This window comes from Glandiceps talaboti, chromosome 16 (assembly GCF_964340395.1).
Source record: "Glandiceps talaboti chromosome 16, keGlaTala1.1, whole genome shotgun sequence".
In the NCBI taxonomy this organism is placed as follows: domain Eukaryota; kingdom Metazoa; phylum Hemichordata; class Enteropneusta; family Spengelidae; genus Glandiceps; species Glandiceps talaboti.
Genome location: NC_135564.1, coordinates 13,189,535 through 13,216,377, shown reverse-complemented (window position 1 = coordinate 13,216,377; position 26,843 = coordinate 13,189,535). Strand labels below are relative to the sequence as shown.

Below are 26,843 nucleotides of genomic sequence, written 5' to 3'. Positions count from 1 at the left end.
AGTGTAAGACATCTCAATTTGTTAACCTGAATGACCAACTTTTCATGAAAAGTTTTGGCGATCGATATCAAAATATATCAAACTAAACATCTTTCTTTATTATAACTCTTTCTGGAAAAAAAAGTATTATCACTTGAAGTATAACGAGACGAAACAAGGCACTTGCCTATTTATCAATGCGTTGCCATGGCAACCACCTGCTAATTAACATTGCTATGACAACCATCTGATCAACATGTTGCCATGGCAACCACATGATGATTGCTATATGGCCAGGGCAACAACCTTATGAAGCTGCTGCCATGGCAACTACCTGCTAATCTACATATTGCCATGCCAACTCGCTAATTTGTTGCCAGTTGGTGGTTTCAACTTGTGGCAGTCTCTGTTTTACTTGTCATAATTTCTTCGTACTGAGCGGTGGTTGGTGGCGCTGTGGTGGCATTTGTATATTTAGCTTGTGTGATTCTGGTGGAGGCATAGTTGTCCATGTCAGTCAGGTCTTCACGTTTTGGGACGTGTATTGGTACTTGTGGGTGGATTTTCACGTACTCCGGGTTGGTGTGTGCAGGTGAAATAGGTGTCTCACCTGTGTTAAGAATAGCATGGCCATTGGTCAGGTGATCTGTGGTGACAGACGTAGATTGTACAACTGACGTCTGCTGTGGATCGTTGCTGGTTCCTGAAATACAAACAATATAAGTTAGCATTTTTCTCGGTCAAGATAACAACTAAGGGTGCTGACACTTCCTGTGATTTCTATGCACCAACTTAATAAACATTTCAAAATACGTCAGTTACTGTAAAAAAAAGATATAAAATAGTCATCAAACATCATAAGGTCATTTTAACACTTTCACAAATAATGTGAATATCTCCTCGCTACCTTCTATTAGCATTACATCAGTGATTGCTTCAATACCCAGTAGTTATTACAGGCAGTTGTTATACCCCTCTCATCAAAAATAAGTAGAGAAACTTGCAGTTCATTGCAGTATCAACACTCCATCGAACTGAATGTCATTGGAATGTTGAAGATTTAGCTGAACAGGGATGCACAGACAGACAGATGGATGCACTGACAGACAGACAGACAGATGGATGCCATTCCTGTAGCCCCCTCTCAGCTGTGCCAGCTGGGGAGACTAATGATTTTGAATGTAAGAGAATGTAACAAAAAAAAAAAGAGAAGGAACATTTTATTTAAAGTTGATAACTTTACATATACTAATGATTACTTTACCTCCAAGAAGCATTTCTTGTAAGAGGTTGTCTATCTTGGCGACACCAAACAACTTAGCAAACTGAACTTGTTCTATCATGTGCCATGTGATACTTTGTAAGGATGGTAAGACAAGCAACATTTCACCAAAGCGCCCTCTAGAGTCGTATTGCCTGTCATTGATGTAGTCTTCAAGGTTGATTTGTACTTGATATCGGATAGCTTTAATCTTCATGTTGTCACTCAAACCTTTTGCATCTGTCAACAAACAGAAATAACAATGACCACACCATTCTATTATAGCTACAGTCTGTAAAGGAGGTCCCATTTTTGGTGGAAGAACAGTAAAAGTACAAATACACAACACACACTAAAATTGATTTACAGGAATATCTGAGTTAACAGTGTGATAGAGGTGATTAAATATACTACATGAGAATTAGAAACCAATACCATGGTGGTTTTATTAATTTATTGGTAACTAAAAATTTATGTCATAATGACAGTGTTATGATTTCTGGTTGGAGCTCTAACCATTGCCATGGTTCAATATGTTTTTGTAGTTGAAATAACAAAAGTCACAACATTTTAATGTCATTAGTGAATTCAGAATAGATTCTAGAAAAGTGACAGTTTTACATAAATTTGAAACAACATGGCTGATTGAAAACAGGGAGAGGTATAGTTTTATAGCAAGACCTTGGATGTAAACTTGGAAAAGCTGAAAATGACAAAACCTCTAGATCTAGTGCTCAGCTTCAGCAAGCCCACGGCAGTGCATTGGGTGCCATGTGACATGTGGCTGCTTTTAAAATTAGCAGAACTGCCAGAGTGTCTAGCAGCTAGATGAGGAGAAACACTGAACTTTCACCAACATTCATGGCTGAAAACTGGGATGGAAATATAGACTTTACCTGGATCAAAAAACACTATGGCCTTCAAACAGGCAAACTCCTGTTCATCTATCTGGACATCGCGAAGTGGGCGTACTAATTCATCTAGTATGCGTGACGCTATGCGACTGATTTCCAACTGTGGTGCGTGGCGTGGTATGATGACATCATTTCCTAACAGTAAGACGTCTTTATAGTGGAGAGAACGGCGAGCTACACCCAATACTAAATGTTCTCCTGCATGTGCTCTAAGGAGGGCAACCTATAAATGGAAACGATAAATAAGTTGGTGATTTATGAAGTATGACTTTGTGACGTGATCATAAAACAGTGCCATCTATCATAGAGTGAACAAGACTGACTGTTTGCAGTCGAAAGCTCTCAGCTTATCAACAGCGCCCTCTATCATGAGTGAACAAGCCTGACTGTTTGCAGTTGAAAGTTCTCAGCTTATCAACAGTATGTTGTGTATTGGTTGAAATACTAGTACTTATGACGTACATCACAGACTTTTAAGAGATTACAAATAAGATGCAATCATATTTTACCAAAATGCCACTTGACCACCCTCAAAGAAATTTTCTACTTAAAAAGGGTCAAAACTGTTTGAATCTGTGACAGCAGTGTGTTGACTCCTCTAAAAGAAGACAACATTTATTGTTGTAAGTCAAAATGATAAACACTGTGTTTTCATGTGAATCACTACATTGTAAGAAATTTCGAAACACCAAATTAGGTGGGTGACAAATTGGTGTGCATCAGTAGTACAGCAAATTGACTTTGTAGGCAAACTGGTCACCACACAGTAAGAGATAGGGGAACATCAAATTTGGTGGGTGACAAATTGGTGTGCATCAGTGGTACAGCAAATTGATTTTGTAGGCAAACTGGTCACCACACAGTAAGAGATAAGACAGCATCAAATTTTGGTGGGTGACAAATTAGTGTGCATCAGTGCAGCAGCATAGTAAGGGATGGGGAGCATGTTGATGGGTGACAAGAATTTGCTGTCCATCAGTGGCATATCAAATTGGCTTAGAGGGCACACAATCTGTGAGTGAAATGTTACATCCTATGATAACAAAGAAAACCATGGCAGAAAATGTTAATAAACATACCTGGTCATCGAGTGGTAATTCACAGAAACTTGGGATATATTTGGCCCATTCAACTAAGACAAGTAATTGCTGCTTCATACTGTCACATATGTCTTCTGGTGTGGCGACTTTCTTGGCTGTGAGACTGTTCTCTGGCATTGGAGTTGACGGAATCTGGTGAGGAAACATCTGTAAGATATGATTTACAGTTACCATGCAAGGATTTGAACAACACAATGGTGAACTATATACACATGATAATTAACAGTTTGACAAAAAATTACAGGAATTTTTATCATGAATATAGTGAACGTTAGATCTTTAACAGAATATGTGTATTGATATGTTGGAGAACTTCATGACAATTAAATTATCCTGTAAAGTTGATACGTTTAGTTCTAAGTGATCAAGTGAATTGACAGGTCAGTGTAATTGTAACTTAAACCTGCCCTAGCTGTGACACGAGTCTTATTGTTTTGATCTGACAACCAACAATACAGTCACTGGAAATGGTTCAAATACCAATAATTCATTGTATATGTTAATGAGAGGTCAATTTATCCATATGTAATACAGCAACAGGTTGAAATCGTGATTGTGTTCAGTGTGCTGATTTTGGGGTGGAGACCCAGAAATTAATTTGATTGGACATATTTGCACCATACTATGCATATGCACTGCTACACAAATATGTTTATGATTCAATACTGCTCAGGGTGTTCAATATTATGATTAGGGCATCATATCTAACAAGTTTCAAAATAAGTTCCAGTTGTGGCTAGTGCAGCTTTAATTGGTATATTTCTGCAGTTGATAAGTTTGTGTATTTTTAAACACAAAATCACAATAAATTGATAAGTTGGTATAAGTTTTCAGATATAACGTATTGAAGCTGTGTGTCAGTTTTGATTACTGCCAGTCCCTAAAGTGCAATTATTCTTTATTCAACTCAACAAACTGATTAAGAGTAACAAATCAATATATGAGATTTATCAAATGTTTTGATACACTGACATCTGTATCCCAAAGGCTACATAAATATTACACTGCCTGCTAAACAAATATCACATAACATTACACAGACACAGACACAGACACAGACACAGACACAGACACAGACACAAAGACAGACACACACACATACATACATGTACATACAGAGAGGCACAGCCACAAGCGCAGAGACATATAAACACAGACATGTGCATATATTATGCATACAAGAATGCATAGGCAGACAGACAGACAGACAGACATATTGACAGGCAGACAGACAGACAGACAGACAGATAGGCAGGCAGACAGGCATGTAACATACATACATACATACATACATACATACATGTACATACATACATACATACATACATACATACATACATACATACATACATACATACATACCGTACGTGCATACGTACATGCATACGTATGTACGTATGTACGTACGTACGTACGTACGTACATACATACATACATACATACATACATACATACATACATACATACATACATACATACATACATACATACATACATACATACATACATACATACATACATACATACATACATACATACATACATACATACAGACAGACACACAGACAGACTGGCAGACAGACAGACAGACCTGGCAGACAGACAGACAGACAGACAGACAGACAGACAGACAGACAGACAGACAGACAGACAGACAGACACACACACACACACACACATACATACATACATATACACAGGCTCTGGCAGAGACACTTAATTTGCAATGACAAAAGCATGACTGAACCTTACTTCAGCTGTGGGGACAATACACATGTAGTAGCTTTTTATATAGAGAGACAATGATGACATTTCAAATGATCTAAAACTCAGAATATGAATAGAAGGCATGAAAGTACAAAAACAACTAGGTGAATAACTAGTGTTATTGGTATTTTCCACCAATCTGATTAAAATGCGATGTAGTGTACTCAGCACGATTTCTTTTTTGCTCTTACGTTTATTGACATTTGTTCTACCAAGAACAATAAATTTATGTTTTATACTATATCTCTCACAAAAACTGTCAAGAAGACAACATTTGGGCGTCTTAAGTTTATTTTCCTAGTTGTGGAACTTCTTTCATGCCTTCTGTTGCTATGGCGATGACACACAGACTACTTACATGTCTGTGATGTGATGATGCTGTGGTTGAACCATTACCCATCCATATACATATGACATCATGGATACATGTATATAAACATCATGGGAATATGAGTATGACATCACAGTTACACGTGTATTACATCATGGAAATGTGTGTATGACATCAGCAACAAGCAGCCTACAAGGATGCAGGTGAAACATAGAATTCATTCTAATAAAGCCAAGACAATGTAAACCTGGACATATTTTTTATCCAATTGAAAACATTATAATCGTTTATAAATTCATAGAAATATATCATTTTATTTCCTGGAGTGACGTTACCCTTTTGGTAACCAATTCATTGCAGTCTTGAACCCCAAAGATGGCAACAGGAGAGCCAGGTGCTTGTAATGTCTACCCTGTAGTCTAACTGTAGTTAGTAGTCTGAATTCCCAAGGCACAATGTATACAACTTTTATCAGGTTTCCCAAAACCTTAGTGTAAAGAATATAACCTTATCAACTAATTCTGTATCAGCTTATACCCAAGGTATAGTTTAGTAAACTTACCAACTATTTGTCACTAGATTACATTAACTCCTACTGTATTATACCCAAGGTATAGTTTGGTAAACTTACTAACTATTTGTCACTAACTACTACTGTATTATACCCAAGGTATAGTTTGGTAAACTTACTAACTATTTGTCACTAACTACTACTGTATTATACCCAAGATATAGTTTGGTAATTTTACTAACTAATTGTCACTTGACTACACTAACTACTAATGTATTACCCAATATATAGTTTGGTTTTACCTGTCTTGACAAGACCTCAGCGTTGAGTAACATATTGACTGACATATTAGCGGTCGTCATGGTTTCATCATAACTTGTTCTCCTGGTACTTATACGATCTCGTTCATTTTGAACAGCTGGAACAAAGAAAATCAAAATCTGCAAGTAAAATTTTCTGATGTACATCTAAGGTTCACTAATACTTGCAACTGTGCATCAGTTATTTAATTCTGGGTAGTGCAATATCATTTTTACCTCTAGCTCGTGGGTCAAAAAAAGAAGGTTGACCTATTATCACACATGCCTATAGGAATTATGAAGCATGTACATGGAACAGAAGTCACAGTGTCGACTAAGAAATGTTCATTATTTTTATGACATGTATACATGTATCTGGTAAAATTCTATTTCAGGTACATGTATCACATATGAATTACATAAACCTCTATCCCTCTGCAAATCTTGAATGATTCACACATACAAAGCCATGAGTAAGCTCATACAAATATATCAATTACCTAGATGACATCCAATAACTAAAGGCCCTTAGGGACGATCACACAATGTCGGGACGATTGCACAATGTCATACAAGCTCAATGAACAAACATCGATTGTTTAGGCCAATCCCCCTCCCCTCTCCCTAAATGAACATTACAAGTGCAACATCACACGTTTATATATGATGTAAACCATGATGAAAACTGTTGGGGTCACATCGCTATGATCCATGCATGATGGTACATGTATGAAGCTCTAACCTTATTAACTTACTGAGATTGTAAACACATCAAAATACTACCGGAAACCCAGCACTATATCTCACATTAGAAAGTCAATTTTTATCAACTTATCAACATTTCACATTCAGAGTCACTAGTAAATACAGAAGCTGTTTTAATATATCACTGAAAATGTGAACATTTTTCAAAATTCGGTAGGGTTATATAAGACAGAATCTTTTAACTGAAATTAAATTGTATTTCTTGAATATAGAAATTATTTATTGAACCAAATATTCTGCACATTAGGAATAAAGATACATCTTTTTGGAGTCTAGTTTATTCCTAATAACTATAGATGGAGTCCAGCATCGAATACTATTCTATTAATATTATTCTCCATTAAAAACTAACAATGGAGTTAGGAAGGTTTTTGGGGTCAATTCAATACAACGTGTCTGGTATTACCTTACTTAAAGTGTCCTGAACGTGAGTGTGAGCATGTATGATTTTGTACAGTAAGATTTACTATCCTATGTGTACATACAAAACAGTCCTCCCTGAGGTAACGGTTTATGTGGAAACAATGGGTCGGAACAAACAAACGTCATCACTACAAACGTGTACTAAACGTTTTATCGTGTATGAATCTCCTTGCAATATATTTACATGCAAGAATAAAAGACCTTGATGATATTAATAATAAAATGAACCAGTTGCGATAAGAATGAAAATCTCTTCTAAACAACAAGTGATATTTTGTTTACCTTCTTTTTTCATGCCAGCTCGGAAACACTTCTTAAGACGACAGTAGCGACACTGATTTCGTTTGTCCTTGTCTACGACACAAGTGCGGTTAAAACGGCATGAGTACTGGTGATTTTTTCGTACACTTCGTCGGAAGAATCCCTTACATCCGTCACAACTAGACGCCCCATAGTGTTTACCAGTAGCTCTGTCCCCACATATTGCACATAATGAACTCTGTGTATTACCATTCATTTCACTCTCTGTAAAGAATCATAAATTTACACAGTTTATTTAAATGTTCTTTTCTCACAAGTTACTCATTGATTGCATTTATAGAAATATACACCTCAAAATTTTTTTTACTACATGCATGTTTGTGTGTGTGCATGTCTATGTGTGAGTACACGTGATCAGGCATACACACATGCATGAGTGCATGTGGATAGGTGTGCAGATATTGTGAGGATGTATGTGCATGTGAGTATGCATGCTGTGAGCATGTGGGTGCATGTGTGTGTGTGTGGGAGGGTATGTCCAGGTATGTGTGAGAGCATGTGTGGGTATATATGCATGAGTATGGATATGATGTGTGGGGGTGAGTGCATGTGTGTGTGTGTGTGTGTGTGTGTGTGTGTGTGTGTGTGTGTGTGTGTGTGTGTGTGTGTGTGAATGTAAGTGTCTGTGTATGCAGGTGCTTAACTGCATGCATGTGTGTGCACACACAAGTGTGCATGCACGTTTGCATGCAGATGAATATATACTTGGTGAATGTATTATATTAAGCATTTGTGTGTGTGTGTGTGTGTGTGTGTGTGTGTGTGTGTGTGTGTCTGTCAACCTGCCTGCCTGTCTGTCGACCTGCCTGCATCCCTGTCTGTCTGTGTGTCTACATTTACATTATGTATACATCTCTCTCTCTCTGTCTCTCTCTCTGTCTCTCTCTCTGTCTGTCTCTGTCTCTGTCTCTGTCTCTGTCTCTCTCTCTCTCTCTGCAGTTACATACACAATGTTGCAATTAAAAGGCTTGCAATGAAGTAAACTCTAAAAGAAACAAAGAACACAAAACATCAAGGTCAAATGTACTTATAAAATGGTAATTTTGGATTTGGATTAATACTTTGGGTGAGAAAAAGTTGTCAGGCAGATCTAAAAAAACTTTGTCTGGATAAAAGATTAATCTTATCTAATCCTTAAGGACTCGACTGATAAGCCAGCACTACTGTCAAAACGTTGGATTCACAACATTGAGCTCTAACATTTATCTTCTCCCCATATCAAAACCTATTATAAGTGGGCTTCTGGTATGTAAAAGCCAGCTGTATTATCAGTACACCTATTGTGTTCAAATACCCAACTAGATACTGTAATCTCATCAACTTTACTACAACTTAGAACAAGTTGTCCCATTGTTGACTGTGTTCGTTTTTATTGTATAAAACCATAGACCATCCAACAACGGAGGGTCTATGATAAAACATTGTAAGACCAGTATTTTGTACTTTTAACTATTTTTCCCTAATTTTTTTCTTCATTCAGCTGCGGAAAACACAACTGACCTAAGGGGTCTTTGTTACTTAGGTGACCTAAGGGGTCTTTATCACAAATACTTAGGTCACGAGTATTTTTCACTGAATGAAGTAAAATATTGGGGAATAATATAATTATACTTCGTCAAGCATAATTGATGAAAAATTAGGACGTGGAACATTTTGAGTCATATTTCGAGCACCGCAAAACCTGTGACATAAACAAGAATTGTTGTGATGTAGAACGACCAGTCGACCAGGGTATCATAATCCATATTTTTTATTCAAAGACAATAACTTGGCTTGAGTATGTAATAATATCATGCATAATCAATATTATCCAGTAATTTTTAAAAGATTTACAACCAAACTTATCAACTTTAAGACACAAATTGCAATTATGTATACTGTTTTGAAAGAATAGTATTTGGATAAAATTTGATCTGTTGGCCACCATTTTAATGTGAAATAAACCATTATCATTGTAACGATTATTTGATTATAAGCTAAATTTTATAAAAGTTACTTTTCATATAAAGTTGTAAACACAATGTGACCTTGACTTTTTTCTATTTTGACAGTGTCACCTTGTGGTTATCATTAATTAGTCTATGTCCATGCAATGATTTCACAATTCCAAACATTTTCAAGATTTTGAAATCAGAACAAAAACAATCTTCCACTTGTTTCACACCTCTGTAGTTTTTTACAAGAACTTATTTCAGTGTCCTTTTTAAATAATTTAAAACGAAATACAGCATTTTACTCAGAAAACTACTCCAAAAACCTAACAACTAATGTTTGCTATTAAACAGTAATCTATTAGCTTGGTTGCATTCTGACATTATCAATACACCATTTGGGTTTTGTTCCAACATGTTTTTTGTATAAAACTGTGACAGTACACTGATTACAGATGTAGTACAATACTTGTCCGTACAGCTTATATGTTTTTTTTCTACTAAAGTTGGCAGACAAGGTAAAATCTACCTAAGTTTCCAAGTCATTTTACCAGGGCAGTAAAATGTATGGGAAACTATACAAGTTTATTACTGGGGTTCTCAAACCTTACCAATAAGACAGAGCTTTGTAGGTTCAATCAAATTTTATTTTCTACTAAAGTTATCAGACAAGGTAAAATCTACCCGAGTTTCCAAGTCATTTTACCAGGGCAGTAAAATATATGGGAAACTATACAAGTTTATTACTGGGGTTCTCAAACCTTACCAATAAGACAGAGCTTTGTAGGTTGAATCAAATTTTATTTTCTGCTAAAGTTATCAGACAAGGTAAAATCTACCCGAGTTTCCAAGTCACTTTACCACGGCTCCCACTCAAAATGGCACTAAAATGTTTCAGGCTGATGGAAAGAAAATTGTGTTTTCTCTCTTTCTGTTAACATACTTTTTCGTTTTGACTTTTTGCATTATTACAGCACTACCGGTAGTCTATACAATTTTGTAGGTTATGCTATATGTATCGCCATATTTTTATTTTCCACTAGTACATGGGTATGTTTATTTCATGCTTTGCCTAATGAAAAGACAATTGTGATTTTGATTACATACTTTCATTTAGTCATCTTTTCATTTATTTGGGGGGTGACAGGAAAACACAGTATTCGCTTTTGTGTTTTTTCCACTCAAATTTCAGAGTTGCGTATGATTTTCAAGATAATCTTCTAAACCTGCATAAACAAGATTTAGGTTGAGGCGAGGGAATTGTTGGGCAATCAAAAACACAATTTTTTACATGGGTTCATGTGACATTTTGTTGAACCAAACATACATATTATTTCACTGCAAATACTTGTAGTAATGCATACACTTGTAGTTTAGTACACATAAATCATAAGAACTTGTATACATATGGCATTCCACATTAAACATATTTTGACTTCACATCAAAAACACTAACCAAAATCAAAAATTTCCTGAATGTCTATGACACAAACTTGAAATGAATGAACACATATATTGTACAAAAATAAAACAGTTATATGTTTTGTTTGCAGTTTTCATCCAATCTTATATCTTTCATTCATTCAAAAAGTCTATCAAATCATAAATTCTGAACTAACAATATACAATCCATAGTACAAATTCTCAACATTAGGAAATTCACGTATCTAAATTTGTGGAAAACATGTTAGTCTCCAAAACACCTCTCCGATGCAAGTTTGAAAAAAGATTGCCCCGTATACCCGTTTTGCTAAATGTATGAATAATGTCCTGTGAAGGTTGTTACAAAAACCTATTTGAAAATGTAGATATTGCATTTTGTTGACATTTGTCGCAGTAAGGGGTTTGTTTTCACCGCTACTGTCACATTGACACTGTACAAACATGTACATTGTAGGACTACCAAGGGTACATGTAAGTATATCACCAATTCAAAGTACATTAACATGTATTGGAACAAATGTATTGTTTTCGGCTAGGTATCAAGTTCAAGCAAATCTGAAAAGTGACACTGAAAGCTACATACAAAGTCCAACGTCACAAAATTATTTCTGGTTTGGAACGATAACGATTCAGTTTATCGAATGAGAAGTGATGAACGGATGACTACTAATCTTGCCCAGTTTGACTTATCGAACGATTACTTTGTAGTCTACAAAAAATTACCTCATGTCATAATCACTTTCAAAATCAGTCATTTTTTTGAAGAAAGTTTCTAATCAAGTTAGTGAACTTTGAACATTTATCTACTCTTGTCCGTGAATATACTTCGATCGTTTCCTACATTATGTTCATTGTCCAACTGTGATAGTATATAATACCCATGCTTGTATCAGACACAATACGACGGTTTGTGTATTCTTTCCTCGTGATGAGGTTGCACAATTGAACGCTAGTACAAAGACTATAATATAAACTTTGCTCACAAAGTCAAAATCCAACAATTCCATCACACACACAAAACACGACACTGCCGACATTCTGAAACATACAAGTTGACGTACAAAGTTTGAAATACCTGTCATTGAGAATGAGTTAGCACGACAATCCACAACACCACTGCGACGAATAATTCCAAATTGAATCGAAGAAACAAAATGATATATTATTTAAATCGTCGAGATTCAATTGATTAATTCTTCATATGACATCATTATCTTACTGACCCCAATCCTCTCTACATCACTGCATCGACATTACCAACCAAACACTCCACCGTCACTCACGTCAAAATTCACAGAAAACAACACCTTTCTATTCCACGTCCATCGACTCATTTATTTTTACACTTCAACCGAATTTAAGTTGACAACAATATAAAAAATTCTTCATTCTTTTTGGAAATAAATGTAAAATTGTGACAAGATAGTGAGGTCATCTGCATGGAAACTATCTAAGCTTGCTCTGCTCAGTCACGGGATAATCTGATAAAATCCATTATACAGGATGGTTAGTCGCTAACTATTACAATCACGGCCTGGCACACAAACAATTACTAAAAGTTGAACTATTAGTGGTAATCATTGATGAAAATAACGCATCAATTGGATAAAATTTGGAATGTTCCTTCTAAGATACTAAGGTATGTAACTATATCTAGGATCTTTGTAATACTTTGCAGGTCTTCAGGTTATCATAGCGGGAACGCGTTTTACCTTGGTGCTAGGTTTATCATACATCTACCCATAGTGCATTTCATCTACATTATGTTAGTCTTCAGTTTTTCACATGGACTGGATCTACCCTGTTCCAGGTTTATCAACTACCCATGATGCATTTCACTTCCATCATTGGGTTAGTCTCCAGTTTATTGTAGGAACTAGCTCTGCTCCAAGTATAGCATGTACATGTATCTACCCATACTGCATTTCACTTACATCAGTTTGTTAGTCACCAGTTTATCACAGGGATTAATTCTACCTTGATTCATTGGGTTTATCAACTACCCACAACATATTTTGTTTACATCACTAAGTTACTTTTTCAGCTTTTTACAGGAACTATATCTACCTTGTTAGCATGTCTTCTGGTACAATATTCTTGAATCAAGACCACCTGTTGATTCTTATAGCCTGTTGCCTTAATTATTACAATTCAAAACATTACGGACATCTCTATTACAGCTAAAATGATGTACGTTTAGTGTTTCACTCATGTGACATGACATTAATACACACCCTCAGACAACATCTAATGCAAAAGAAACAATTACATAGGTGCCATGCACAGTGGGGATGTAGAAGTAGTCAAGTTGATATGTTGATTATCAGTTACAAAATAAACAATTGCAGCCATTAAAATCATCAAGTCCATGTGTAATGTTTTCATTAGAAGTCTGTTTTTACTGCACTGTGAAAGAATAGCAATGCTTATCACTGTTCAGTGTGATTGGGTAAAGGATCCTGCTGTGTTTATTGTGTCTCTGTTATTGTTAGTCTAGAGTTGAAATATGTCTATCTTTGTGTCAAAAACATAATGTCCAATGAATGAAACACCAAGCCTACATCATTTTAGCTGTAATATATTCAATTTTGTATGCAAAAATGGCTTCTTTAATCTGATAATCTTTTACTGCCAACAAAACCTTGAAATTGGCAAAAATATTTACTTGAAGTGTCAAAATATTATTGAAGTATCTGTAATCTTGTTATCCCCCCCCCCCCCCCCCCCCCAAGTAGAGACAGGGAGTGTGTTTGTTGTTCAAGAACAAGTTTCAATAATCTCTGATTCATGGACTCTGGAGTTCACTCCAAGATTGATATGTCTGGATGTATGACAGAACATAAACAACACATGACAGAACATACACAATGCATTACAGAACATACACAATGTATGACATAACATCCACATTGCATGACAGAACATACACAACACATGACAGAACATATACAACACTTGACAGAACATACACAACGCATGACATAACATCCACATTGCATGACAGAACATACACAACACATGGCAGAACATACTCAAGGTGTGTTACCATTCCCAAAGTTACTCGACTGGGAAGTTCTCAATATTTACAAGCATGGCTCCAGAATGTAACAATTATCATTTGGGCTAACTAGGTTTCAAATTCAAATTGCCCACAATGCATTTCATGTTCCTCATTTTGCATACATTCATACATATACGTCCCCCCATCGCCATCCTTCCTACCATCCACCCACCCACCCATCCACCCACCCACCTATCCATCCATCCATCCATCCATCCATCCATCCATTATTTTACAGTGAAGTTCTTCTACATACACCTTGTAATTTGTATATATAAGTACATCTGTTTAATAAAAACCTAAAGGCCTACTTTGTATCAGAATTAAAATCTAGATCTGAAAAAAAACATTTGTTCACAAGAGCTAAGGGTTGGTCCATAACAAAACAACGATCCAATGACATCCTTATTAAGATAACTCTAATGTGAGACCCAGGACTGAAACATGCCCCTTTAAAGATCTGTGTTTCAATCCAGGGTCACTGCGTTAATGTTACCTTATCAGTAGAGCTACAAGGATTACATAGGATCACTCTTTTGCTGTGGATCAACGTTTTAGTATAACTCTGCCGGACAACTGTTTTTCACACCTAAAGTACAATCTTAATCCAAAATGGACCTTTAAAAACGGCATATCCTTGATGTGTTATGATTAGACTAGCCCTGATAACTTTAAAACAGCATATCCCTTGTGACCATTATTTATGTACTTCATTACATAGTGATATACCAGGTGTATCTATGTTTATGTAAGATTGTTACATGTGATAGTACCACAGGAAACCTTGGCTTCATCAAGCTTGTTATTGTTTATGTCAAACTATCTTTGAATCTTTAATCTTTGATTTGTTAAAGTTAGTACAGGAAGGATGATTAGAAAGGTGACTTCGAGATAAAAACAAACACACAAATGTACAAAATACATACATCTCTCCTGTACAGCAAAGTTAGACCAAAACAGATTAGAGACCACAGTAAAACAGTAGGAATTTATGCAAACAGTGGCACTGCATAGTGTTCTTGTTGTACAGGATGGTAAACAGGTAAAAAGTACAAAAGTTCCCCAGATATTTTACCCAGGGTTCTCTACCAGTGTTTTTACTATGGGTGGTAAACAGGTATAATCTACCTGAGTTTTGCAGTCATTTTTATCATGCACGCATATGTGTGTCTGTGTATCTGTGTGTGTGTGTGTGTGTGTGTGTGTGTGTGTGTGTGCATGTGTGTGCGTGCATGTGTGTGCATGTGTGTGTGTGTCTGTATTTATGTGTGCGTGTGTGCATGTATGTATGCATGTATGTATGTATGTATGTATGTATGTATGTATCATATGATATGTATGTATGTATGTATGTATGTGTTATGTATGTATGTATGTACGCACACACACACGCACGCATGAATGCATGCATGTATGTATGTATGTATGTATGTATATATGCATCACATATGTAATGTTTTTTGTAATGACACATTAACACAGCATGTTTTCCACACCTTGACTAATGTTGGCATAATTTATCCACAAATGTCAAGATGGTACAAAAGAAAAGTCATGACACTTAGAATGATATACAACTTTCATATATTAAAATTTATAACGGTTCTAAATATCAATATTGACACAGAGACAGTTTACCTTCTAAGAAATGTCTGTCAGTTTATATGACAAGCCAAGTAGCATGATTTTAAAAATCAACAATATCTTTATTTCCTTCACAAAATCCCACATTTTAGTCTGATTTTCAATTCTCACTACCAGTAATACAGGTCTCTGAATTCCGTAGTTACTTTTTTAGCTTTAACCTTTCCCTATTTTGGTTCATTTTTGTATGTTGGGAATATTAAAACCTTTATTGTTGGGAACATTTCAACCCTTCTGATTTGATGCACTACCCCTTGAGTAATTGTTGATAAATACACTGATATGATGCAAGTCACTACATAAACATTCATGAATCACTGGTACGTATAGCTATGACCCTCAGATTACAAGTTTTGTCAACAAAGTGTATTTTTGTAAGAAGTTAACAGGATAGGCTTAAACATAATACAAAGAACACAACAACGTAGAAAATTGGAAAATGCAAACAAAAATTACCGAAAAACACCATTTCCAATTCCACCTATTTCAGCTCTAAGTTTGACTGCAGTGAGTGCCAAGCTTGGTTTAGCATACTTCAAGATAACACATAGCTGTTATATCAGTACATGTCATTGACTATTTTGATCAATATGGTTGTCACAAGCCCAGGTTATCACAACCATATCTACTCTATACAATCTTACAATTTATGACTGACTCACACGCAATGACATTGTTGATGTGATACGAGGCTGCCAAGTCGACCCAGCAAATCGATTACTTCTCCTCGTATATATTTACAATACAAGTCGTTTTACCAAATGAAGGATTCATAGCCTAGAATGTATAACAGTGGACAGACGGTGCAAAATATACACATTTGTATAAAGCTAGGGAGTTACGGTTTGGGAAGGATATGGCTAGACCCCCTAGGAGTATAAAACTGCATAGGTTGCATTGGCGGTGCTTATCATGTCAAGGATTTAGAAAAGTGGACTGAAGGAGCAAAACATACACATTTCTATAAAAGCTAGGGAGTTATGGTTTGGGTTACATTAGGGAAGGATAGAGGTAGACCCCCTAAGAATCTAAAACTGGGTTTGAACAGTGGACTGATGCAAAACAGACTCATTTGTATCCAAGCTAAGAAGTTATGGTTTGGGTTAAGGTAAGAAAAGAGTAAAAGGCTAATTACATTATCTAAACACAGTACATTATCATTAGATGTGTAATTACATTATCGTTAGATAGCTAAACTAAATACATTATCATTGAATATCTAAGTACATTATCATTAGTTATCTAAACTAAGTACATTATCATTTGGCATGTAATTACATTATCATTAGATAGCTAAACACAGTACATTATCATTATATATCTAAACTATGTACATTATCACTAGATATCTAATTACATCATCATTAGATATCTAACAAGCACATTATCATTAGACATATAATCTAAGTACATTATCATTAGATATCTAAACTATGTACATTATCATTGAATATCTAATTACATTATCATTAGATATCTAACAAGCATATTATCATTAGACATATAATCTAAGTACATTATCATTAGATATCTAAACTAAATACATTATCATTAGAGATCTACACTAAATACATTATCATTAGATATCTAAACACAGTACATTATCATTAGATATCTAAACTAATTACATTATCATTAGATATCTAACAAGCATATTATCATTAGACATATAATCTAAGTACATTATCATTAGATATCTAAACTAAATACATTATCATTAGAGATCTACACTAAATACATTATCATTAGATATCTAAACACAGTACATTATCATTAGATATCTAAACTAATTACATTATCATTGAATATCTAAATACATTATCATTAGATATCTAAACACAGTACATTATCATTAGATATCTAAACTAATTACATTATCATTGAATATCTAAATACATTATCATTAGATATCTAAACACAGTACATTATCATTAGATATCTAAACTAAATACATTATCATTAGATATCTAAACTAAATACATTATCATTAGATATCTAAACACAGTACATTATCATTAGATATCTAACTAAGTAGATTATCATTAGATATCTAAACTAATTACATTATCATTAGATATCTAAGTACATTATCACTCTATATTATCATTAGAGAAATAAAACTAAATAAAACAATATTATTTGAAATAAAGTTACAAAACACACGCTATCTCTTCTACAAGTGTGAGAAACAAAATACAAATTAGTTTGTGTTGCTATGTAATAAAACTGACAATCTGTAGTAATCAATAAATAAATTAATTAATGAATCCCCTCATAAAAGTTAGTAATCTCTGATAGCAGAGACAAGATAGTGACTACCACACCATGGTACTTACATGTCCCTGACACAAGAACCACATTATTTACATAAATGTACTTGATGTCACTGATATCTACACACACACACACACACCAGGTTATCATTTTATCGGAGTATCATTTCTTCAAGTACCGGAACCTTAGAGTACATGTTCTAACCAGCTGAACTAACTTGCCAACTGGTAGATACCGTGAATTTTTCCTGATCTGTACTTTCTTACCTCAAGGCGGTGGTGAGAAGCCAAGAAAGCACACACGCACACACACACACACACACACACACACACACACACACACACACACACACACACACACACACACACACACACACACACACACACACACACACACACACACACACACATTTCTAGGCAGCCACTTTATCAAGCCTCTAGCACTACTGCAATGCACAGGGTTCCATTCATTAAAGGACCCCTTAAGATTATGATTAAAATTTAAGGCATGGAAAACAGATGTTTGGCAGAACTATAGCAAAAGTTGGTCCATAACAAAAGAAAAATTCTATGTACTTCTTGTTAAGGTAATACTAATGCAATGACCCAGGATTAAAACATGGCCCTTTAAGAGAATTAAAGTGTGCAGGGCACTGGCATATGTAATGCAGCTATACCCCCCCACCCCCAAGTAATAATGGTGTTGTCTACAAAACTGCAGCTATGCTTTTGACAGAAAACCTTGACTGCAATTCTCCCTTCACATCATTTCAAGTAACAACACTAATACTACTTTCTGTATATTTCTTATCAATCGCAAAAATTACAATATTTTGATATTTAGTTACTTCATTAGTAAACACCTGGTCTAAATTTATGATGGCTAAAAAACAAGTTGTAGCTGTCATTTGTTGCTATAGTGCTAAACCCAACTAAAACCATGCCAAACAATACTCACAGCTTTAATATATTTGTTTGTGAGACATTGCCTACAGCCACCAGAATTTGATAGGAATGACCTTTTATGGGTTGCTATCTGGGTCGTGTCGTAGGTCACTGAAAAACTACATGTATTGTCAAATCACATACTCATGTTGTTATGCATTATTATTGATTTGCATATAATTTGCATACAATTGATTTACAAATTATGACTTCAGCAGTAACAACACCTCAAACGTTGACAGTTTTACAGAAGTGAACTAATAAAAACTAATACCTATTTATGTGCACAAAGTTCATACATACGGAACACTTTTCATATGGAAATTAAAAAGTAATATATCAGAAAGGCAAAAAATGTCAGCGGGATGCTGAATAGGACCTTTTGTTCTTGTATTTGTTTTTAGCTTTCAATCATCCACAAGATTCAAAATATGACCAACATTACTTCAATCATGCAGTGTGTTGATAAACCAGTGCTGACTGACTACGCATAAACAGTTGGTATAAGCTAACAAGGTTGGAAACAACGTAATTTTGAGGGATTTTAATATGCAAATGATGACAGTAATATGCAATCCTAAATGATATGCAAATGAGCAGATGATCAGTATGCATTCCACACTTAGGATGCTGTGTTTGAACTACTGTCACTGGATGTCATTTTTACACACATTGTCAGAAATGTGGTGATATTCTTCTATCACTGCTATACGGAATGACGGAACACTATTTTGTACAATAATTCTAATACACTTAAGAATGGTATTGTAGCTTTCATTTCTACACAGAAACTTATTTTCTATCTTACACTATCTCATCACATCACACATATATGGCAGAGACCACTCATTTCTATATATGTACTTGGTATTGTAATTGGCATTGTAAGTATCACTGTAATTGGTATTGTAATTGGCATTACAATTGGTATTGTAATTGGTATTACAAGTGGTATTGTAATTGGTATTGCAAGTGGTATTGTAATTGACATTGTAATCATCATTATAATTGGTATTGTAATTGGTATTGTGATCATCATTATAATTGGTATTGTAATTGGTATTGTGATCATCATTATAATTGGTATTGTAATTGGCATTGTAATCATCATTATAATTCATATTGTAATTGACATTGTAATCATCATTATAATTGGTATTGTAATTGGTATTGTGATCATCATTATAATTCATATTGTAATTGACATTGTAATCATCATTATAATTGGTATCGTAATTGGTATTGTAATCATCATTATAATTGGTATTGTAATTGGCATTGTAATCATTATAATTGGCAATGTCATAAGTATTTGGCATTGTCATTCTATGTCATGACAATGCATGTCTACATCACTGGACTATGAAACAAGGTATTTTACAGGAAAACTACCAGAAACCATGTGTCACCAAAATAGTTTAAAGATAGTAATAATTTGTTAAAGTGAAAACTTCAACTAACTGACAACTTTAATTGATCACGATGTGAACAATGGGTCTTATCAAATACACTGTCCTTCAATTGGATTACAATTGCATCATTTTTTTCCAAATTAGTATTCTTAATCATATTCTGAATTTCATGAATACATTTTTTTATCACGACAAAATACATGTATTTATCCACTACTGATATGTGTTTTGTCTTTGTTATCTTTATTTACACAAGTCTTCAAATGAAATATTATTATCAATACATGTATTTCTGCTATTGTGAATAAAGCAAGAACAATGTACACAATGTTTTCACAATAATCAATATCTCTACATAACCAACATAGCAACATGGTATGCTATATATCTGAAACAATATGTACAACTGCCGACATCAAACCGTGGACAAATGGAACCTGTTACAAACAGGGAAAGTAAACAACTGAATTGGATCAATAACACTTGGCTTAGCATGTTAGAACAGCAGAGACTTGTATTACACACCATGGTTTGATAAGAACAGTTTTATGGCCTCTTTATGTGTATATGAAATGCCAGGGGAACTGGAAATTTGTTTGTGAACGTGAACTATTATGTAAAGTGGCCAAAAAACTGTTCTTATCAAATGATAAAATGTAATACAAGTCTCTACTTCCAACATGCTGTGCCAAATGTTATTAATCTAATTCAGTTGTTTACTTTCCCTGTTTGTAACATGTTCTGGTTGTCCACGATCTGATGTCGCCAGTTGTAATACACTTTACAACACAGAAAACTTTGCTGTACATTACATGTAGAGAGTGAAGTAGCATGCAGCGTTATGATCAGATTCCACAACCAAGAAAATGATAGAATTATAAGACATTTGTAAGAAAAGAGTTTATCTTTATGGGGGAGAGGGGGAGGGGGGGGGGTAATTTGCTTTTTAATAAGTACTTGTAGCAATCTACTTACTAAAACTTACTTAAAGGAAAGGTCCAATCAAACGACATTGCAATTTCTATTGATAAAATAAAAGTGTAAGAAGTGCAAAAGTTCCCAAAATGGCGGCACAGTACAGTGAGGCTCAACATAGCAGAATTTTGACATTTCAAAGTCACATAACTTTAATACGTTTCCTTTTTATTTCTAAAATACATATCAATTAAAAACACAAAGATACGCTATCTAAAAGTGCAAATGTATTTGATTGGACTTTTCCTTTAACCATCAACTTACAACTGGTACCTGGTATTGTGGCATGTCTGAATAACACAAAATACAGTATATATGCATTCATGCACAATACGGGTCTACGTAGTATACCATGTCATGGTATATTAAAATGTTAAAACCCATGTTATGCCATCAATTGTGCTGACAACGCCAACAGATTATTTTGTTGACATTGAAGGCAACTGTCGACAGTAGTGTTATACATTGGTTTTTATATTAAAGTAGTTTCCAAGTGGAACAGCTGATGAATGTTGTATTTGTTTCCAATATGTTCAACATGTACAACTACAAGTCAAACAGTAGAACCTATAACTCTATACTGGTTGAGAACACTGGTGGCTTGCGCTTAGAAAGCTTTCAACGCTATTGTTAGTAAGTTCTGTATGTTTTGACGATATCATGTTATGTACAATATACATTTTGTAAACCATAATATGGCATGAATGTTGTATCTTTGACTTTTGTGCATTATCCAAGTAATTCAACAATTTGTAACAGTTTTTCATTTGTATATCTGTGTTGTCGATCTTGTTGTTTTCCTGAAATAAACTAACTAATCTTACAGACTAAAACTGGCAAACCAGAACAAAATTTTATATTGTCACATTGACAACAACACTGTTGTTGTTGTTGTTGTTGTTGTTGTTGTTGTTGTTGTTGACAACAACAGCAGGTTCTAATTCTCTATGGTGATATCTTTGACATTTTTTTGTATTGAGTTTCCTACAGTCTTTCAAAGTGATGGTAACATACATACCAATGTACAAATACCTTAGAAGCCAGACAAATATTTATTTTAATTTTAGGTATTTTTCCCAAACGAAAACAAGCTGAGGCATTCCCACCCTTGTCAAGAGACTGTGAAGTGGGGGTCACTTGCAGTTGTTTTAATGATGTTGTTTGACTAAGTATCATCCAGGATTATTGGAATCATTCATATCTGGTACTGAAATTGATGCAAGCATCAGAGTCAGATTCAAAGGTGATTTCAAACTGATTCTGATTCTGAAGCCAAGGTTTTTTTCAATGTTTGACCTAATCAGTGCAAGTAGTAAATCTAAGGTCAAAGGTGAAACCATAGTCAAAACAAGGAATTATCTTGCCCGAAATTTCTGTAGTCTTTGCCGAATACTTTTGTTATGACTTTGCATTCATTGAAATAAGAATGATAACGTCAAAGGGTGCTGCTCAAAGCTCAATGAAAATACAATGCAATAAATTAAATTTACAATATCTTTTTTTTTCTCGCAATATACTTACAAAATGTGAAAACTTTGATATTTTAAAAGTTACATTAGTATGGACATTTTAAAATAATAGTGAAAAAATTATGTTAACTTTTATTTGGGTCAGAGAGAGTTTTCTTTTTATGGAGCAAATATTTCACTTCTAAGTTCTATGGACAATTATACCAATCAAACATATTTTTTTACAATTAGTAACTCTTGATTCAAATATCAAAACTCTATTTTGCATGATTTTATATCTGTTTCATATATACTATCGAACCACTGAACTTATATCGATAATATTATGGTGAACTTTTAGCCAAAGTTGCCATGACGTATTCTAAAACAATTTATGCAGGAATTACAGCATATACATTCAGGCTATACATACAGAAAATAGTCTAGCTTGTTGTGCATGTAGCAAGCACAGTTTATTGGTGGCTGCTGTGTATCTTGTCTGTATGTTATGGGCCCAACCTAAGATGTAAATTGTCTCTACAATTTCATCATTGTCTAGAGAGTGATATCGTAAATTTTGTTTTTTTTCTGTTGTGTGCAAGAATGTGCATGTGTGTGTGTGTGTGTGTGTGTGTGTGTGTGTGTATGTATGTGTGTGTGTGTGTGTGTGTGTGTGTGTGTGTGTGTGTGTGTGTGTGTTTCAGCTGGCATATAAGATTTTGAATACTGTCAGTGTTTTATTATGTATAGTGATTCATATTTGTTGTGAAAATTTTGCTCCAAACTGTTGATATAATTTCAAATCTACAGTCCAGCATAATAGCATGGTATAATCTGGATTTGCTACACCCCCAAAATTCTTCAATAGATGTATTTAAACAACAGACGTTGGACAGATCTCTCTCCCTCTCGATCTCTCTCCTACATCTATGATTAAACTTTACATTAATATATTCATTTACTCTGCGTCAAAGAGTAACATTTTAGCCATGGTGTCAGTGAGTGATGTTTTCAGTAAAATATCTTGACAATCTCAACAAATCGATCAATTTTGCTAAAAACATCCTCATCTGTAACTGAATATTTCCTGCTGCAATATTTCACTGTATGTTTTGCTGTGTAATATATCTATATACATGTATGTCTTGGAGGCATATTATTCAATCTTAAATCTTAGAAGTCAGGTATAATAGGTATGTAGGGTCTATGTTTTTAGCAGAAGAAGCCAACACAACAACATTTGTATGTTTATATACAGACGTGTCATAATCCTGCTTACACATGAAGTAAACCAGGATTTAATTTTGACTGCTGACTATTCTCCCATGGAGGTAGTCCTTTCCTACCTCCAGAATTCTCCAGAGGGGCAACAATCAGAATTGAGTCTCTGTGCTTATTTCTGTTCCGAAGCAGGACTACAGATGTGTATGCATATCATCTGTTTATATATATACCATGGAGGTATGAAGAAAATATTGACATTATTTACAGCAAGACTAACAATTCACTCCATAGTCTGGGGTGGAAATTACCATAACAATAAATACAGATTTGGAAGAAAAACACATGATTTATAATATTACACATTCCTAACTGCTAAGTTCTTCTTCATACATCCATTGTCATTCCTACAATGTTAATATCTCAACTGATCAAAACTCACCGAAAAATCAATAGTTTATTTTTTGACCAAAAAAAAATTTATCATCCATTTTTATGACGGAAATCCTTGCCAATTTCGAATTCATTATATATGCATATATATACTTCTTGGGTGGTAAAGTTGTCAGCACTAAACAAATCATGTTGGTTTTGAGGCATGCATTTTCATGTTTTCAAGATTAAGTACTAAGCGACGCGACGACTTGGCCGGCCACAGACCCGCCAGGTATTCGCCATGCACATATAGTGTACAGATGCAATCGAAAACTAACAACTCAAAATCATATGTCGGTACGTTCATACACGCAGCATCGTTTGCAACTCTGTCTTCTCTGCTTCGTAATACACCAATCGTGTATGAGATATGTTATTTACAGTGTTGGTTTGACAACACACGATTCTTACACGCTGTATTTTGCCGGTATTTCGGTAGAGTAGCGCAACAAAAATGACCTATTTCGATTTGGCTCATGACTCCACCGTCGATGTTAGATGCCACCCAACACCTGAGCGCCACACCGACGAATCGCTGTGTGGTGTTTACATTACTTATACATCATGTAACAACAGCTGAAAAAACGTTACCTTCCATGTTTCCAGTCATGTTTAAACTACGCTACTGGTTGTGGGCCTCACTTCAAAGGTCACTTCCAGTTCCTTGGACTTAGATCGCACTTTCGGAGCAACTCCTAGCCGAGGGAAATAAAAGAACAACCATTGAAGGCGAAATGTAAACAATAAGTAATCCATTGGTAGAAAAGGGGCGGGTATGTTTGAATTGGGCATATGTGAAGTAATCACCTGATTTACAGAAAGATATAAACTTTGGGATGAAGATGAAAACATCTTCATCCTCTGAGGAACAACACGGTATGCACCGATCATCTTCTTCTTGGCTCTCATACACACAAAGACGGTTTTACTTCAAGTCTCGATGAGTGTCTGGACACAGCACAGCCAAAATGCATTTCTCACACATTTTTTCATCAAGCCTCCTCAAGGGGGCGCTATCATGGCCGGCTCTCCAAAATAAAGTTACTTCGTGGTTAACAATACAGTGAAGAAATCGCAGAGTTTATTGAAATAAAGAGGGAATTTGATACATCTAAGACCGTAAGACTTGCGAAGAAAGACCTCTAAATTAAAACAATCTTCCGCTTGGGTTCTCGCCACCCCGTTCAAGTGACAGCGCCACCAAGTGTTCGTCACAAATAACCTAATATTAATACCATTGCCAATATATATTTTATCAACACAGATAATCTCAAGAGTGCTGCCAGAAGTTACACTCACAGCGTCGTGTAGTCGCAGGTATCACACGAGTTTGTTGAACAATTTTACAGTCCCTATATAGCATATATATCCTATTATATAATTTCACAAGAAATATTAGAATTGCGTAAGATTAGTTGCTTGTGTCATTGTACATTTCCGAGTTTTTGTTATCCGGGGAATGTTTTCTCCTTTTTTAGCAGTCGAAAAGTGAGAAAAACAGGATCCAGGTTGACCAGACCTGTCTTAATATCACATTCACGTTCATTCATACATGTTTATAGTTTACTAAGCTAGTACTCTTGAAGGTAACAAGTCATTCTACCTCCAAGGTTTGACCGTAACAGATCACAACAACGTACAACTTATCTGTAAGATTAGCATCTCTTGGCGATCAAAACTCAATTGAGTAGAATACGAACGGGAAAGGACTATTTGCGGATGCTCGCATATTAAGTATTCAATCCAGTACATCCGTTTCCTTGGAATATTTTTTATTTAAAAAAATTATTAAAATGAATTTTGTATGTTTCATTCGAAATGACATGGATGGAAAAAATTGCTTAATTTTATCTCTTCTGAAATGAAAAGTGCATATTAAAATTCAAAGGCTGTTTTAATATCTGTGCTACATTTTTCTTTATAATCGTTTCCTATAAGACTTTGGTGGTGTTGATCTATTACAAAAATTCAATAATTGTGCTGAGAAAAGACAGAATTGAGATAGGCCTGTAATTGTTCACGTCAAGCACTGATCCTGCAAATTCATATATTTTGCAAATTCGAGAAGGGACAGCGCAGCGCAGTTAGGATATGAAATAAATAGCGTAGTAGCGCTAGTCCTTTGAGTCTACAAGTCCCTACAGGTAGGCTACGCCCACAGTCACTTGTGAACTAATATTCCATTCCAGGGATGGCGATATTCTAGTCTAGGATGATCATAATACAGAATAATGAAGTTATCATATTTATTTACGATATTCAAAAAATACCGTTACCGGTGACTGTTTCGGATAAGAGAGGTGTCTGTGATAATAACGGTAAACATTTTGTTACTGTATCGTATCAAGACGGTTACACACGGTGTATCCATCTATACCTGCTAT

General features: G+C 34.9%; 1 protein-coding gene across 1 annotated transcript; it reads right to left on the bottom strand.

Annotated features, from left to right (window-relative positions):
- Positions 1-368: 368 nt before the first annotated feature.
- LOC144447125 (hepatocyte nuclear factor 4-gamma-like) lies at positions 369-25,119 on the bottom strand. The gene is made up of 7 exons (XM_078137030.1): positions 25,051-25,119; positions 7,633-7,875; positions 6,166-6,281; positions 3,234-3,401; positions 2,137-2,377; positions 1,244-1,480; positions 369-682 (listed from the first exon to the last, which is right to left on the bottom strand). Exons 1-7 carry the CDS (start codon positions 25,067-25,069, stop codon positions 369-371), a joined length of 1,338 nt encoding a protein of 445 aa, XP_077993156.1. The 5' UTR covers positions 25,070-25,119.
- Positions 25,120-26,843: the final 1,724 nt, after the last annotated feature.

Coding starts and splice junctions, on each gene's coding strand:
- LOC144447125 (XM_078137030.1), bottom strand. Junction 2,378..3,233: donor AATTACCACTCGATGACCAG/GTATGTTTATTA, acceptor TTCCATTTATAG/GTTGCCCTCCTTAGAGCACA. Junction 683..1,243: donor ACAAGAAATGCTTCTTGGAG/GTAAAGTAATCA, acceptor TTTGTATTTCAG/GAACCAGCAACGATCCACAG.